Raw genomic sequence first — 18,180 nt, forward strand, 5'->3', positions numbered from 1 at the left:
CTACTACATCTCACGTAGATGTGTTTTAACTTGGCTTTTGGGTCAACCTATGAGAACAAAAGAGAACAAAGTTTTTCAACAGTTTGATGTGTTTTTCATGTGTGCATAATCCTGGCAACCTCTCCATTCCCATATAGCCTCTCCTATATCTCGTATTTCTTCTCTACTATATCCTCTATAACAGTGTTTCCCAACCTTGGCAACTTGAAGATATTTGGACTTCAACTCCCAGAATACCCCAGCCAGCGAATGCTGGCTGGGGAATTCTGGGAGTTGAAGTCCAGATATTTTCAAGTTGCCAGGGTTGGGAAACACTGCTCTATAACCTTCATTGTGTATTGGACAAAATAAATAAATAAATATATAAAATTCCTACAACCCACCAAAAAACATATTGTCAATTCTCCTGATCTTTCATTGCTGCCAAAATGTAACCCACATATTCCTCCCGGCTTTGAGAAACATGATGCATTTATCTTAGGGGAGAAAAAGGGATGTCTGGATAAAAATTGTGGGGTTTTAATGATTGTTCATTTGTGTGTGTGTGGGAGTCTCTTTGGCTACATCTGCAACATTGCTTTGCTTACTACAGTGAGAAAAGAGGCAGAAACCCCTTTAAAACTGCCCGCCACACCAATAAGTGAACAAAGGAGGATTGAGAGATAGTTTGAGCAGCTGGCTCCATTTTTTAAAAAAACCCAGCGTAGCCAAGAAATAATTTACATTTGTTTTCTACAGATAAATTTTGGAAATTCCCCAATTGAAACCATCCTATTGTCCAGTAAAGAGTGTCTCAGTTTCCAACTTTCCAACTAAGCAATTTTTCCTTGCTTTTTTTTTGAAAGCGATGGCCAAACTTTGAAAGTCAACAAGGCACCGGCTTTTACAATCATGAATATTATTGCTGTTAGCTGCCCCGAGTCTTCGGAGAGGGGCGGCATACAAATCCAATCAATCAATCAATCAATCAATAATTAGATTTCTTTTATGTATTGTTATATTTATGAGGTTGTACGCCTCATAGATAGATAGATAGATAGATAGATAGATAGATAGATAGATAGATAGATAGATAGATAGATTAGGTAGGTAGGTAGGTAGGTAGGTAGGTAGATAGATAGATAGATAGATAGATAGATAGATAGATAGATAGATAGATAGATAGATAGATAGATAGATATCCAGAGAGACACAAAACAGTACAGAGTTGAAAGGGACCTTGGAGGTCTTCTAGTCCAACCCCCTGGATCCGTGATTGTGAACCTATGGCACGGGTGCCAGAAATGGCACGCAGAGCCCTCTCTGTGGGCACACGTGCCATTGTCAGCTGCTCTCTTGGTTTCTGGCAAACAATGCCAGACCGGTTGGTTTTGGCAAACACCAGAGCACCAGAAAACGGCCTGAAATGTCCATTTTACGGGCTGTTTTCAGCTCATTTTTCCTGCCTGGCTGCTCTCAGAGGGGCAGATTAGGTAATCATATATCTTCAGTCCTTATTCTTAACACTGGTACACCATAGGGTTGCGTGTTAAGCCCCTTACTCTATTATTATCATTATTATTATTATTATTATTATTATTATTATTATTATTATTATTATTATTATTACAGTGTTCCCTCGATTTTTGCGGGGGTTACGTTCCAAGACCTCCCGCGAAAGTCAATTTTCCGCGAAGTAGCAGTGCGGAAGTAAAAACACCATCTGCGCATGCGCACCCTTTTTCCAAGGCCGCGCAAGGGCTTGAAGTTGGAGGCGGGGAGCGACGAAAGTGCGGAGGCTGGCAAAGATTGTTTTTAATGTTGGCCACCAACCCAGCGCCTCCGGCCTCCTCGCTGCTACCCCCGCCCGCCCGATTCGCCCCTCTCACCGGCTTTCTTGGGGCACGAGTCCTCCTGCAGCAGCGCTGGCGGCTACGGCTTCTCGGCCTCCTCATTTGGCCGCTAGCTGCTCTGAGTGCTTTGAGAATGCCCGCCCCATCCCTCTCGTAGTCCCTTGGCTGAGAGCACTTTCGTCCCAGCTGTCAGCAAGGGGGGCTGCAGGAGGCGGGACAGGCGTTCTCACAGAGAGCAAGACAGAGCGAGATGGAAAGGAGAGAGGGAGAGAGAGAGGGAGAAAGAGAGAGAAAGAGCAAGAGGGGGGATAGTGGAAGGTAGAGAGAGAGAGAAAAAAAATGATAGAAAAAAGGGGAGGAAAAAAGAGAAATGAGAAAATGATTGAAGCAGAGAATGACAGGAAAGAGAGAGAAAGAGAGAAGTGACTCTTGATTGAAAGCATACAGTATGGTAAAAGCACTTAAATAATGACCAATCAGCAATGGCAGACGTAAGTTTGGTGATGACGTATGACGTCATCGGGCGGGAAAAACCGTGGTATAGAAAAAAAAACCGCGGAGTATTTTTAAATTAATCTTTTTTGAAAAACCGTGGTATAGCCATTTCGCGAAGTTTGAACCCGCGAAAATTGAGGGATCACTGTATTATTATTATTATTATTATTATTATTATTATTATTATTATTATTATTATTATTATTATTAATTAAATTTGTATGCCGCCCCTCTCCGTAGACTTGGGGCGGCTCACAATAGTGGCAAAACAATGTAATACAAATCTAATAATTTAAACTAAAAACCCATAATTTAAAAACATGCACACAGCACACCATACCTAAACAATATAGGCCTGGGGAAGTGATCTCAGTTCCCCCATGCCTGACAGCAGAGGTGGGTTTTAAGGTGTTTACGAAAGGCAAGGAGGGTGGGGGCAGTTCTAATCTCAGGGGGGAGCTGGTTCCAGAGGGTCGGGGCCGCCACTGGGAAGGCTCTTCCCCTGGGACCCGCCAGACGACATTGTTTATACCCATGTCTATACCCATGATGGCGAACCTATGGTACAAGTGCCACAGGTGGCACACGGAGCAATATCAGAGAGCACATGGGACGTTGCCCTAGGTCAGTTCCAACGTGCATGGGCATGCTAGACAGCTGATTTTGGGGAAGGCTGTTTTTCCCTCCAGAGGCTGACTCTGTAAACCGCTTAGGGAGGCCTGTAAAGCAGTATATAAGTCTAAGTGCTGTTGCTACTGTACTACTATCAGGTTTCCAATTCAATTACATAATTACATAAAGGGGGTTTTTGGAGCTCCTTACAGGTAATGAAGCGGGGCAATGAGGAGGGGAGCCCCCCAGGGCTGCCGGGATTGTGGTGGCCCCCACCTTTCCTGCAGCTTGGAGTAGCGAATTTGTTTATCCCATTGGAAATAAGGAAAGTGGATTTAATTGGTTCCCAGCGAGTTAACAGGGGCTGGGAACCAATTAAATCCATTTCCGTTGTTTCCTATGGGATAAATAAATTCGGTACTCGACCAAATCGGTTCTCGACCACACTTCTGGAACGAATTGTGGTCGAGTACCGAGGTGCCACTGTATATATATATATATATATGTATGTATGTATGTATGTATGTATGTATATGTATGTGTATGTGTATGTATATATATGTGTATATATGTGTATATGTATATATATATATATATTCTGTTACTATATTCTATATATTCTATATATTCTATTCCTATATCTTCTTTTCTATTCTTTCTTAGATATATTTTACTATGAGTATCTCCTCTATAACCTTCATCATGTATTTTACTATGTGTATATTGATATATACTCACTAAAACCCTCATTGTGTATTGGACAAAATAAATAAATAAAAAAAATAATAAATAAAATAAATAAAATGTGAAGGATGTGTGCTGTTGCTAATATCAATGCAGTATCAGGTTTCCAATTCAATTATGTAAAATGTGAAGGATATGTGTTTGTATTTTTATAGTTATAATGTATACTGAAGCTCAGGGGCTCCCTCATTTATTTATTTATTAGAGTTGAAATGGACCTTGCAGGTCATCACGGCCAACCCCCTGCTCAAGCAGGAAACCCTACACCTCCCCAGCCAGATGGCAGTCCAATCTCCTCTTGAATATGTCAAGAGTTTAGGGCGTTCACAACCTCCACTGGCAGGCCGTTCCATTGGTTGATCGCTCTGACCATCAGGAAGATCCTCCTTATTTCCAGGTTGAATCTCTCCTTGGTCAGCTTCCATCCGCTGTCCCTCATCTGGCCGCCTGGTGCCCTGGAAAATAGTGTGACCCTCTCCTCTCTGTGGCTATCCCTTAAGTACAGTGATACCTTGTCTTACAAACTTAATTGGTTCCGGGACGAGGTTCTTAAGGTGAAAAGTTTGTAAGACGAAACAATGTTTTCCATAGGAATCAATGGAAAAGTGATTAATGCGTGCAAGCCCAAAATTCACCCCTTTTGCCAGCCGAAGCGCCCGTTTTTGCGCTGCTGGGATTCCCCTGAGGCTCCCCTCCATGGGAAACCCCACCTCCGGACCTCTGTGTTTTTGCGATGCTGTGATTTCACTGAGGCTCCTCTCGCTGGGAAACCCCACCTCCAAAGCGCCCGTTTTTGCACTATTGGGATTTCCCTGCTGGGATTCCCCTGCAGCATCACAAAAACACAGAAGTCCGGAGGTGGGGTTTCCCATGGAGGGGAGCCTCAGGGGAATCCCAGCAGCGCAAAAACGGGCGCTTCGCTGGCAACGGAAGTCCAGAGACGGGGCATCCCAGCGGCGACGGTGGGTTTGTAAGGTGAAAATAGTTTGTAAGAAGAGGCAAAAAAAATCTTAAACCCCGGGTTTGTATCTCGAAAAGTTTGTATGACGAGGCGTTTGTAAGATGAGGTATCACTGTACCTGTATACTGCTATCATGTCCCCTCTGGCCCTTCTTTTCACTACGCTATCCATGCCCAGGTCCTTCAACCTCTCTTCATATGTCTTGGTTTCTAACCCTCTCATCATTTTGGTTGCTCTTTTCTGTACCTTTTCCACTCTGTTGAAGTGTGGTGACCAGAACTGAATGTAATACTCCAGTTGAGATCTGATGAGGGCACTATGGAGTGGTATTAATACCTCCCAAGTCTTGGAGTGTATCCCCCTGTTGATGCAGCTTAAGATTGTGTTGGGTTTTTTAGCTGCTGCTGCACATTGGCATTTATTTATTTATTTATTTATTTATTTATTCATTCATTCATTCATTCATTCATTCATTTATTTATTTTGTCCAATACACAATGAGGGTTTTAGTGGGTATATATCTGTATACACATAGTAAAATACAGTGATCCCTCGAGTTTCGCGATCTCGATCTTCGTGAAACGCTATATCGCGATTTTTAAAAAAATATTAATTAAAAAAAAAACCACTTCCGCGTTTGGCTTCAGGACTCAGCTGGGAAGCGGCGCGGCTGTTTTAAAAGGTCGCAGCCGGCCTGGGGGGCTTCCCAGCACCCCCCCGAACCCCCAACCTGGGTCTTCCCGGCCGCCCACGCAAAGGGGAAACCCCGGCTCCTCGCTGATGCCCGCCGCTCGCCCGCCCGCCAGCAAGAGGGGGAAGACCCAGGGAAGGTTCCTTCGGCCACCCAGCAGCTGATCTGCTCGGTAGCGCAGCAGCAGCGAGGAGCCGAATCGGGGTTTCCCCTTTGCGTGGGCGGCGGAGAACGCAAACTCCACCATCTACGCATGTGCGGCCATAGAAAAAAAGGGTGCGCATGCGCAGATGGTGTTTTTACTTCCGCAACCCTACATCGCGAAAAATCGATTATCGCGAGGGGTCTTGGAACGGAACCCTCGCGATAATAGAGGGATCACTGTACATGATGAAGGTTATAGAGGAGATACTCATAGTAAAATATATCTAAGAAAGAATAGAAAAGAAGATAAAGTAATAGAACATATCAATGAAAGAATAGAAGAAGAGATATAGAAGAAAGGTATAGGGGATATAGGAGAGCAATGGCAAGAAAGGAAACCAAACCAAACCAAACAACTGCATCAAATAGGGCAACTTTAATTGAACAAATGTTTCGTTTAGCAACGCAAATTTCGGGCTCAATTGTTGCTGGTAAATTGAGGACTTTCTGTACTGCAAAATTACAGTGAGATGGACAACAATTTCCTGCTGCAAACAATCATCAGCCACGTGGATACTTTGGGGCTTTTTATCCTCGCTCAGTTCCCATATTCCTCCTCTGCAGGAGCCCATCTTCAAGCTGTATATAGGTTTCCTGCCAACTTGTTCCTATGATTGTCTACTATGTGACTCATCCCACTTCCTGCCCCATCTGCGGAAGCCATTCATTCATCAGCTGCTCCATCTCAAACCTTGCGGCTTGTTGCCACAAATGAGACAGCCTCCAAGCGTATTTCCTGCTCTGGATTGATCTTTGGACCCAACTCGACAGTTGGGAGCAGCTGATGCGTTCTCCCACCTGCCTTACCCCTAAATGATTTCCAAAGGGAAGGCTGCCAATTTGTTCTGTTGTAATTTATTAATTGTTTCCCCCAAACAGTGGATGTGGAAAATCCTTAAGGATTCAAAAGCAGAACTGAAGGCTGTTGACTGACCGAAAAATTGAACGGCAGGAAAATCCAAGAAGAATCACAATTCTACAAAGCCTGGGAGAAATGGTCCAGCTGGCTAGACCAGAAAAAGAATCTCAAAACCGGACTGAATGACAAAAGAACTTGGAAACTTTCACATATGATGTTGAAACCATGCATAAACTCTAACGGGATAAAGCTTTAATCTTAGAAATTGAACTTTCTCCTGTGCAAACCTACGACCACAAAAACTTCAATAATCAAGCAAAACGCAACAAGACTATAATGGCTGTGAGAAACGGAAGTCAACAAAGAGGTTGACCTGTCCCTGTATCTCACACTACTCACAAGAGCCTACAAAACTTTTGCCAGACCCATCCTTGAATACAGCTCATCTGTCTGGAACCCATACTACATCTCGGACATCAACACCCTTGAAAACGTCCAAAGATACTTCACCAGAAGAGCCCTTCACTCCTCCACTCGAAACAGAATAATACCCTACGAAAATAGACTAACAATCCTGGGTCTAGAAAGCTTAGAACTACGACGCCTAAAACACGATTTAAGTATTGCCCACAAGATCATATGTTGCAACGTCCTACCGGTCAATGACCACTTCAGCTTCAACCGCAACAACACAAGAGCACGCAACAGATTCAAACTTAATATTAACCGCTCCAAACTTGACTGTAAAAAATATGACTTTAACAATCGAGTTGTCGAAGCGTGGAACTCATTACCGGACTCCATAGTGTCAACCCCTAACCTCCCAACACTTCTCCCTTAGACTATCCACGATTGACCTCTCCAGGTTCCTAAGAGGTCAGTAAGGGGCGTACATAAGTGCACTAGCCTGCCTTTCGTCCCCTGTCCAATTATCTTTCCTTTCTCTCATATATCATATATATTTTCTTCCTTTCATATATCTTCTCCTCTATTTTTACATATTATCTTTATATATATTACTTCATGTCTATTCTCTTCCATATGTATTGTGTATTGGACAAATGAATGAATGAATGAATGAATAAATAAATAAATAAATAAATATATGTACAGTTGCTTTTCATTCTTTTTTCTTCTTTTTTCCCCTTCTCTTCTTTTCCTTCTTCTTCTCTTTTTCTATTCTTCCTTTTTACTTTCCCCCTTCTTATTATATTAAGATCTAATGCAAAAATGATTTATCTGTATGTTTGCTTGTCCTCATATATTCTCCATGTTTAAATTTTTCCTTTATGACTTCTACTTGTAGACACATGTGGTGGTGTTCTTTCTTTAATAATTTTTTTTTTATAAATAAATAAAAACAACCCCCCCCCCCCCAAAGTTTGGTTTTCAAACTTTGTGATAAATCAGAATAGAGCTGGAAGGGGCCTTGCAGGTCTGGTGCAGTGATTAGAGGGCAGCACTGCAGGCTACTTCAGCTAACTGCTTGCTGTAATTCATCAGTTCAAATATCACCACCGGCTCAAGGTGGACTCAGCCTTCCATCCTTCTGAAGTGGGTAAAATGAGGACCCAGAATGTTGGGGGCAAGAGGCTGACTCTGTAATCCGCTGAATAGAATAGAATAGAATAGAATAGAATAGAATAGAATACTTTATTGGCCAAGTGTGATTGGACACACAAGGAATTTATCTTTGATGCAGAGGCTCTCAGTGTCCATAACAGAAAAAGACACATTTGTCAAGAATCATAACAGTTAAGGATTGTCATAGGGGTCAGATAAGCAATGAGGAAACAATCAACATTAATATTAATCCAAAATCATAATTTTAATATTAATAAAAAAGTCTAGGGCCGTAAAAGCACTATGAAGCGGTATATAAGTCTAAATGCTGTTGCTATTGCTATTCTATCCTGGCTGTCCAGTCTCTTCTTAAAAATCTCCAGTGATGGAGCACCCACAGCTTCCAGTGGCAAGTCGTTCCACTGATTGATTGTCTTCACCGTTAGGAAGTTTCTTCCTTAGTTCCACAGTTGCTTCTCTCTTTGATTAGGTTCCATCCATCTTGCCCTGTCTTCTAGCGCTTATATCCTAAGATTTATATTAATATTGTTTCTTCATTGCTTACTTGACGCCTATGACAATCATTAAGTGTTGAACCACATCTTGACAAATGTATCTTTTTCTTTTATGTACGCTGAGAGCATATGCACCAAGACAAATTCCTTGTGTGTCCAATCACACTTGGCCAATAAAGAATTCTATTCTATTCTATTCTATTCTACTCTAATTCTATTCTATTCCACTCTACTCTATTCTATTTGGAAAATAAGCTGACCTGCTAGTCCATGGGCATTCACATGCTATAATACATTTTGAATCTCTGAAATACCACCCGTGTTTTTATGGTTGATTCTTGGGTACTGGGGTGGTGGTGGTGGTGGGGACGACAGAGAAAGGCAAGTCTATCCAACAGACAACCAAAACAGTACAAAAATATCATCCGTCAAAGAGCTTGACGGACTCACCATTTTTGACCTTGGGCGGTGAACTGCAGGACTTTGTAGCCAAACTGAGCTTCCTGAGGCCCACGGAAGATTTGAGGCCTTGTCACATCGATGTTGAAGGGGATGGTCCAGCCTGGAGGGAAGGAAAAAGACAAAGAGCTGGAGATGACCACCACAAGATGAGGCATTATTCAGACAGTAAGGTTTCCTGGGGCATTGGAAGGGAAGGCATTGATGCAATGGGCAAAGCGAGTGGGTCAAACTTAGCAGATTCCCCCAAAGCTAATAAATAATAATAATAAAATAATAATAATAATAAAGCTAAGCGGGGAAGCTGGGTTAGTTCTTGAATCTGAGCTAGAGGGAGAAGTCAAAGAAAATAATCTGGAAGACGAAAATAGAAACATAGAAACATAGAAGACTGACGGCAGAAAAAGACCTCATGGTCCATCTAGTCTGCCCTTATACTATTTCCTGTATTTTATCTTAGGACGGATCTATGTTTATCCCAGTCAGTTACTGTGGATTTACCAACCATGTCTGCTGGAGGTTTGTTCCAAGCATCTACTACTCTTTCAGTAAAATATTTTCTCACGTTGCTTTTGATCTTTCCCCCAATTAACCTCAGATCGTGTCCTTGTTCTTGTGTTCACTTTCCTATTAAAAACACTTCCTTCCTGAACCTTATTTAACCCTTTGACATATTTAAATGATTCGATCATGTCCCCCCTTTTCCTTCTGTCCTCCATACTATACAGATTGAGTTCATGAAGTCTTTCCTGATACGTTTTATGCTTAAGACCTTCCACCACTCTTGTAGCCCGTCTTTGGACCCGTTCAATTTTGTCAATATCTTTTTGCAGGTGAGGTCTCCAGAACTGAACACAGTATTCCAAATGTGGTCTCACCAGCACTCTATATAGCGGGATCATAATCTCCCTCTTCCTGCTTGTTATACCTCTTGCTATGCAGCCAAGCATCCTACTTGCTTTCCCTACCGCCTGACTGCACTGCTCACCCATTTTGAGACTGTCAGAAATCACTACGCCTAAATCCTTCTCTTCTGAAGTTTTTGCTAACACAGAACTGCCAATACAATACTCAGATTGAGGATTCCTTTTCCCCAAGTGCATTATTTTACATTTGGAAACATTAAACTGCAGTTTCCATTGCTTTGACCATTTATCTAGTAAAGCTGAATCATTTACCATGTTACAGACGCCTCCAGGAATATCAGCCCTATTGCACACTTTAGAATCATCGGCAAATAGGCAAACCTTCCCTACCAAACCTTCCCCTATGTCACTCACAAACATATTAAAAAGAATAGGACCCAGAACAGACCCTTGTGGCACACCGCTTGTAACCTGTCTCTGCTCAGAATACTCGCCATTAACAATAACTCTCTGATGTCTACGCTTCAGCCAGCTGCAAATCCACTGAACTATCCAATGAACTATCAAATGGCAGAGGTACATCCAAGATTCAAACTCATTGGAAATTTGATTTTCCTGAACCTTCAAACACTTCCCTCTCCCTCTTCGTCTGTCTCTGTCTCTGTGTGTGTCTTTCTCTCTCTCTCAGTCTCTGTCTGTTTCTCTCTCTCTCTCTCTCTTCACCATGTTTTATATACAAAGGTATGTAGGATGCTTTGTTAATCAAAACCAGTGCATTGCATTATGTCTTTGCAAAATATATATATATAAATGCACCAGCTTGAAACAATTCTCTTTCTTTTGCTGTTTCTCTTTGTCTCTCTCTGCTTCTCTCTCTCTCTGTATCTCTCTTTGTCTTTCTCTGTTTGTCTCTCTCTCTCCACCATGTTTTATATGCAAAGGCATATAAGATGCTTTGCTAATTAAAACCAGTGAATTGAATTATGTCTTTGCAAAAGAAATATAAATGAACTGGCTTGAAACATTTTTTCCCCCTCTCTCTCTCTCATCTTTCTGTCTCTGTCTCTCTGACCCTCTCTCTGTCTTGCCTTTGAGGCGATCTCCAATTGAACTCATCCCCAGCTTCCTTCCTCAACAACTGCCCAGTGTCTGCAAAAGAGCACACCGTTGAAGGCCCCTGCCAAAGGATGTGTAAGGAAAGGGTGTAGCCTCCCCTGCGCACAATGCCACCTCTGTCCACAGCGCCACAGTCTCCGAACTCCAGAGGAAAAACAAGGGAAGTGAGCTAGAAGGAAGGAGGGTTGAAAAATCTAAATTTCACATGTCAATAGTTGGTGATTCTTGTATATATACCCAGGACAGGCCTACTTTCATTGGAACTTATTTATTTATTTTTATTATTTTATTAATTTGACTTCTATGCTGCCCAATCCCAAAGGACTCAGGGCAGCTTACAACAATAAAAGTTACAAAACAGTAAAAAGAAGTCTAAACACTAAAACCCTAGTTAAAACTTATATAAATTGTTTTCTATTAGGTATTACAGATACTACCGTGTTTCCCCGAAAGTAAGACAGTGTCTTACTTTCTTTTTACCCCCAAAAGCCCCACTACGTCTTACTTTCGGGGTATGTCTTACATTGGAAAAAAATTGAAAGGGTCACGTTCCCGAAGGCATCTCCCCAGAGTCCAGAAGGGCAGCCGCGGGACAGGAGCCTCGTGAGCCCTTTTCCAAGTTCAACCTCAGGGCTCCAAGCGGCGTGCACGCGTGGAGCCGCAGACGCGTGTCGGGGAAGCGTGTCTGGAGGGGAGGAGCCGCTCTGCGCAGTTGGGCAGCCCCATCTGCCTGCCGGAAAGGAGGCGGGCGAAGGAGGGCGCAGCTCTGGCCGCTCGCCTCGGAGCCGGTCGGCCTCGCTGGCCGCTTGCAGCCGAGCCTCGGCAGGACTCGGTTGCTGGGATGAGCGCCTTCGCTGCAAGCCGCCGCCTGCTCAGCTCGCTTCGGACCAGTGCCGTCCTTCGCTTTGCCAAGCCGGGGAAGAGGCGGTGGCGCCACGGCGAGGCGAAGGCGAGGGGTGCGCGGGGAGCTTGGAAGCGACGTCATCAGGCTCCCCCCCCGGCAATACCCCCGTGTTTCCCTGAAAGTAAGACATATGTCTTACTTTCGGGGTACGGCTTATATTAGCTGACCCCCCTGAAACCCCCGATACGTCTTACAATCGGGGGTGTCTTACTATCGGGGAAACAGGGTAGGTATAAAAAAGAAACATATTATTTAATAATTCATATTTTAGTAGCTGCAAGGATCGCATTTGCACAAAAATGGAGAGAAAACACAAGAATAGGAAAGTGAACACAAGAACAAGGGGACACAATCTGAAGTAACATGAGAAAATATTATTTTACTGAAAGAGTAGTAGATCCTTGGAACAAACTTCCAGCAGACGTGGTTGGTAAATCCACAGGAACTGAATTTAAACATGCCTGGGATAAACATGTATCCATTGTAAGATAAAATACAGGAAATAGTATAAGGGCAGGCTAGATGGACCATGAGGTCTTTTTCTGCCGTCAGTCTTCTATGTTTCTATGTTTCTAAAAGGAAATTCCAAAAGGCAAAGAGGTTTTTAGAAAGATTATGGAATGTGCAGAATTAGATATGATGATGCGACGCTTAAATAACCAAACTGAAACAGAATTTTATAAAACATGGCAGAAAGTTTAAAATTGGTGGAACACAAAAAAAAGATTCTTAAAGATATTAAAATAAAGTATGGAATAGTTAAATTTATTAGATTGAACATATTACATAGTGATATTTGATAGATAAGTTTATTTTTTTCAAATTGACTTTAACTGTTTTAATTATAATTATATAATTGCTGGAAAGTGTTGAAAAGTTAAGATTTTTATGTTAGCATAGATTATATAGAGATATTTCATTGATAAGCTTGCTTTTCTGTATTGATCTAAACTAGAATTAGGGTTTTTTTTTCTGTATTAAGAAGACTTCTATACTGAGCGGAGCAATTGTAGCTCCTTTTTGTGTTAAATGTTGTATGTCTTGTCTTGTCTTACATTTTAAAAAATTAATAAAAATATTACAAAAAAAATAAAACAACAACATATACACACACACAACCATACATACGCATTCATATATGTGGTCAGGCTAGTTGTTAATTCAGGGCCGGCACAGCCAGGTCTTTGTGGCCTTACAAAAAGCCAGAAGGTTGGGAGCAGTGCGAATGTCAGGGGGAAGTTGAGCCGGGGCAGCAACAGAGAAGGCCCTGCCCCATAACTTCCACTACACGTTTGAGTAAGGAATGTGTCTCATTGAACGGATATTCGCTGTTGGGAAGAAATCTTTGGCTGCCTTAAACACACAGCCTCAATGCACTTTCCTGAGCCACGAAGTTGAATAAAAAAACAAACAAACACTTGAATGCCTGATTGTCCTGGACAGGTAGTCCTCGACTTACAACAGTTCATTTAGTGACTGTTACAAGGGCATTGAAAAAAGTGACGTATGGCCATTTTTTCCCACTTAGGACCACTGCAGCCATCCCCATGGACACGATATACATTCGGATGCTTGACAACCGATTCACATTTATGACGGTTGCAAAAAGGGTCATGTGACCCCCTTTTACGACCGCCTGAAAAATGGGGGCAGCCAGATTTACTTAACAACCGGGTCACTAATTCAACAACTGTAGTGATTCACTTTACAAATTGTGGCCAGGATGGTGTTAAAAGGGGGCAAAATGCACTTGACAAATGTCTTTGCTTAGCAACAGAAATTTGGAGCTCTATGGTGGTCATAAGTTTATTTATTTATTTATTTTATTTTATTTATTAGATTTGTATGCCGCCCCTCTCCGTAGACTCGGGGCGGCTCACAACATAATAAAACAATTAATAACAAATCTAATAAGTTGGGGACCACTTGTACTATGCAGTATAGAATAAAATAATCAGACCAGAATATCTCCGGGAAAGCCTTCTGCCACACGAATCCCAGCGACCGGTTAGGTCTTTTTTTTTTTTTTAAGCCTTAAAGTTTTGGATTTTTTTAATTCCCCTCCCCTCACCTTCTTCTTTCAGCAGCGACTGTCCTCCTCTCCTCTTCTTCCTCCTCCTCCTCCCACCCAAATTCCGAGCTTTTATTTCTTTCCTAATGGTTTTGCACACATTATCCTTTCCCTTTCACCATTTCTTCCTTTCTCTGTCTTCCTTCCTTCCTTTTTCTGTCTTCCTTTCTTCCTTCCTTCCTTCCTTTCCTTTTTCTGTCTTCCTTCCTTCCTTTCTTTTTCTGTTTTCCTTCCTTCCTTCCTTTCCTTTTTCTGTCTTCCTTCCTTCCTTTTTCTGTCTTCCTTCCTTCCTTCCTTTTTCTGTTTTCCTTCCTTCCTTCCTTTTTCTGTCTTCCTTTCTTCCTTCCTTTTTCTGTCTTCCTTCCTTCCTTTTTCTGTCTTCCTTTCTTCCTTCCTTTTTCTGTCTTCCTTCCTTCCTTTTTCTGTCTTCCTTCCTTCCTTTTTCTGTCTTCCTTCCTTTTTCTGTCTTCCTTCCTTTTCTTTTTCTGTCTTCCTTCCTTCCTTCCTTTTTCTGTTTTCCTTCCTTCCTTTCCTTTTTCTGTCTTCCTTCCTTCCTTCCTTCCTTTTTCTGTCTTCCTTCCTTCCTTCCTTCCTTCCTTTTTCTGTCTTCCTTCCTTCCTTTTTCTGTCTTCCTTCCTTCCTTTCTCTGTTTTCCTTCCTTCCTTCCTTTTTCTGTCTTCCTTCCTTCCTTCCTTTCTTTTTCTGTCTTCCTTCCTTCCTTCCTTTCTTTTTCTGTCTTCCTTCCTTCCTTCATTTCTTCCGTCCTTTCTTTTTCTCTCTTCCTTCCTTCCTTTCCTTTTTCTGTCTTCCTTCTTTCCTTTCCTTTCCTTTTCTGTCTTCCTTCCTTTCCTTTTTCTGTCTTCCTTCTTTCCTTTCCTTTTCTGTCTTCCTTCCTTTCCTTTTTCTGTCTTCCTTCCTTCCTTTCCTTTTTCTGTCTTCCTTCCTTTCCTTTTTCTGTCTTCCTTCTTTCCTTTCCTTTTCTGTCTTCCTTCCTTCCTTTCCTTTTTCTGTCTTCCTTCCTTCCTTTTTCTGTCTTCCTTCCTTCCTTTCTTTTTCTGTCTTCCTTCCTTCCTTTTTCTGTCTTCCTTCCTTCCTTTCTTTTTCTGTCTTCCTTCCTTTCTTTTTCTGTTTTCCTTCCTTCCTTCCTTTCCTTTTTCTGTCTTCCTTCCGTTTTCTGTCTTCCTTCCTTCCTTTCCTTTTTCTGTCTTCCTTCCTTCCTTTCTTTTTCTGTTTTCCTTCCTTCCTTCCTTTCCTTTTTCTGTCTTCCTTCCTTCCTTTTTCTGTCTTCCTTCCTTCCTTCCTTCCTTCCTTCCTTCCTTCCTTCCTTCCTTTCTTTTTCTGTCTTACTTCCTTCCTTTCCTTTTTCTGTCTTCCTTCCTTCCTTCATTTCTTCCTTCCTTTCTTTTTCTGTCTTCCTTCCTTCCTTTCCTTTTTCTGTCTTCCTTCCTTCCTTCCTTCCTTCCTTTTTCTGTCTTCCTTCCTTCCTTTCTTTCTTTTTCTGTTTTCCTTCCTTCCTTCCTTCCTTTCCTTTTTCTGTCTTCCTTCCTTCCTTTCTTTTTCTGTCTTTCTTCCTTCCTTCCCTTCCTTTTTCTGTGTAGATGAACCATGAGGTCTTTTTCTGCCGTCAATCTTCTATGTTTCTACGTTTCTAATATAAATCTTTTCAAAGACAACAAATACTTGAATGATGGGAGCTGAGAGAGTTCACCTTTGAAAGATTCTATGACAATTTGCCAATGGTCAACTTGCTACATTTAACTGACCACAACCAACTCGCCACAGGCAACAAGATGTAGGCACAAGAATTATATTAATATCAAATATAGACTAATATCAAAGAAATTGTGGGATAGAATCTGCCCCAGGACTCAGGTTACTTCCATGCGACCCATGTGAGGTCATATAAGAAATCAATCAATCAATAAGTGTAACACTATCCATGCAGTATTATTATTATTTATTAGATTTGTTTGCCGCCCCTCTCCGAAGACTTGGAGCGACTCCGAAGACTCGTATAACCGCATTGCTTTTATTTCGAAGAAAATTGCTGGTATTTCCCCCCGAATTTACTTCTCCCTGTGTGTGCTTATGCACCTTCACGGTAATCCAAACCGTATAATTTCATGTTTTTTATAAAGCAATAAAAATGGATATTGAACAGAATTAAGTTCAGCCCTCCACAATAGTCCTAATTTCTCGTGTGGCCTCTTGGGGGAAATTAACTCCTCTCTCCTCGCTTTATACCACAATGCTTTCAAGAAACGCTCCGCGGAATTAAAAAGGTTTTGTGCTGCTTTGCCCAGAAAGAAAGAAAATAAATGAAGATTCCTTCCAAAGCTAACCACAGGGAGCTGTTAAGTATACAGCTACCGCTGTTTGCTTTGCGTATCCCGTGATGGTTTCCCCACAAACAGCCCAAAAGTACTGATTTATTCTGCAGCAGAGGGACTGAAATGCTGGCAAAGGAAGTGACATCCCAGTTTAATTTAGGAAAGCCATTTCAAAGGGGGGCCCACTGACCAAGCCCACTGACCACGTCCACGTCCAGCTGCAGGCAGTCCGAGAGGACTAATCATGGGCTGCACCCATCCAATGCACCGAGCCACAACAACGCAGCAACTTAAGAACACATACAGTGGTCCCTCTACTTAAGACCTCAATTCGTTCCGTGACCAGGTTCTTAAGTAGAAAAGTGTGTAAGAAGAAGCCATTTTTCCCATAGGAATCAATGTAAAAGCAAATGATGCGTGCAAACCCATTAGGAAAGAAATAAAAGCTCGGAATTTGGGTGGGAGGAGGAGGAGGAAGAGAGGAGGAGGACGGTCAGAGGGCATTGCAGCGCCCGAGGGCTATCAGTGACTCGAGTATAAGTCTAGGTCGGATTTTTCAGCACATTTTTCGGACTGAAAAACCCGACTTATACTCGAGTGTAAATGGTAACTTAGAACTAAGGAGAAAATTCCTGACAGTCAGAACGGTTAATCCAGTACCGTATAAAGAAAACTTACAAAAAATGTTCTATAGATGGCATCTAGCGCCAACTAGACTGGCTAAGATTTATCCCAATCTGAAACCAAATTGTTGGAGATGTAACAACAAAATCGGATCCTTTTATCACTTATGGTGAACATGTCCACACATAAAAAAGTTGTGGGGAAAAATTCAAATATGGATTCAACAGATTACGGCAATCACATTAAAACTTAGGCCAGAAATTTTTCTTTTGGGCATAATAGATTTGAAAAGTAAAAAAGAGGACCTCTATTTAACACAACACATAATTACAGCTACGAGAATCACAGTTGCGCAGAATTGGAAAAAAGAGAACACACCAAGCGAAAGAGAGATTATTAAGAAAGTACAGTATATGATTGTGCAGAAATGGACAGGCTCACCCAAAAACTTAAAAATAAAGAACGGTTAAACCAGCTTGCCTCCAGAAGTTGTGAATGCCCCAACACTGGAGGTTTTTAAGCAGATGTTGGATAAACATCGGTCTGAAGTGGTGTAGGGTTTCCTGCCTAAGCAGGGGGTTGGACTAGAAGACCTCCAAGGTCCCTTCCAACTCTGTTGTTATTGTTATTCTATTTTACTATATTTTTCTGTTCAATTCTATTCTATTCCATTCCATTCCATTCCGCTCTATTCTATTCTCTTTCTCCTTTTACTTTACTTTTTCTTCCTCCTCCTCTTCTTCCCTACCTCCTACGCGCTCTTGGCTAATCAACCCCATCACACACTCATCTAGTTTATAGATCAGCCATTAGCTTCTTCCTGGATATTCTCTTTCATTTCCTGGTTTGGATTCCAGCTCTTACCCCGCCAAGCTTTTGGGATTCATTTAAAAAAAACCACACACACAATTTTGAAGGTGTATTATCAAGCATTTAATGCATGCGTTTTCCTTAAAATTCTGAAGTTATACAGGTATTGTTTAGTTTAGTTTAGTTTAGTTTAATCAGATTTGTATGCCGCCCCTCTCCGCAGACTCAGGGCGGCTCACAGCAATAGCAATACAATGTAAGACAAATCCAATATTTAAATTACGGTAATTTTTGAAAAAAACACCACAAATTAAAACCAATCATACACACTAGCGTACCATGCATAAATTTTATAAGCCTAGGGGGAGGGAACATGTCAATTCCCCCATGCCTGACGACAGAGGTGTATTGGCCACCCTATTTCAGTAGTGGGGTGGTCCCACCTATAAACACAAGGTTTGGGCACTGTCTACTTTCAGTGTAGCAAGAAGAACTTCTAATACTGCGCAAAAAATAAAGGGAAC

General features: G+C 41.8%; 1 protein-coding gene across 1 annotated transcript in view; it reads right to left on the reverse strand.

The window, feature by feature from the left end:
- Positions 1 to 18,180, reverse strand: part of ITGA10 (integrin subunit alpha 10) — a 134,917-nt gene that overhangs the window by 106,282 nt on the left and 10,455 nt on the right. Inside the window, exon 2 of the mRNA XM_070766676.1 lies at positions 8,927 to 9,038. Within this exon, the coding sequence (XP_070622777.1) occupies positions 8,927 to 9,038 (112 nt within the window). The remainder of the gene's footprint in view (positions 1 to 8,926; positions 9,039 to 18,180) is intronic.

Source organism: Erythrolamprus reginae, chromosome 13 (assembly GCF_031021105.1).
Source record: "Erythrolamprus reginae isolate rEryReg1 chromosome 13, rEryReg1.hap1, whole genome shotgun sequence".
NCBI classification, from domain to species: domain Eukaryota; kingdom Metazoa; phylum Chordata; class Lepidosauria; order Squamata; family Dipsadidae; genus Erythrolamprus; species Erythrolamprus reginae.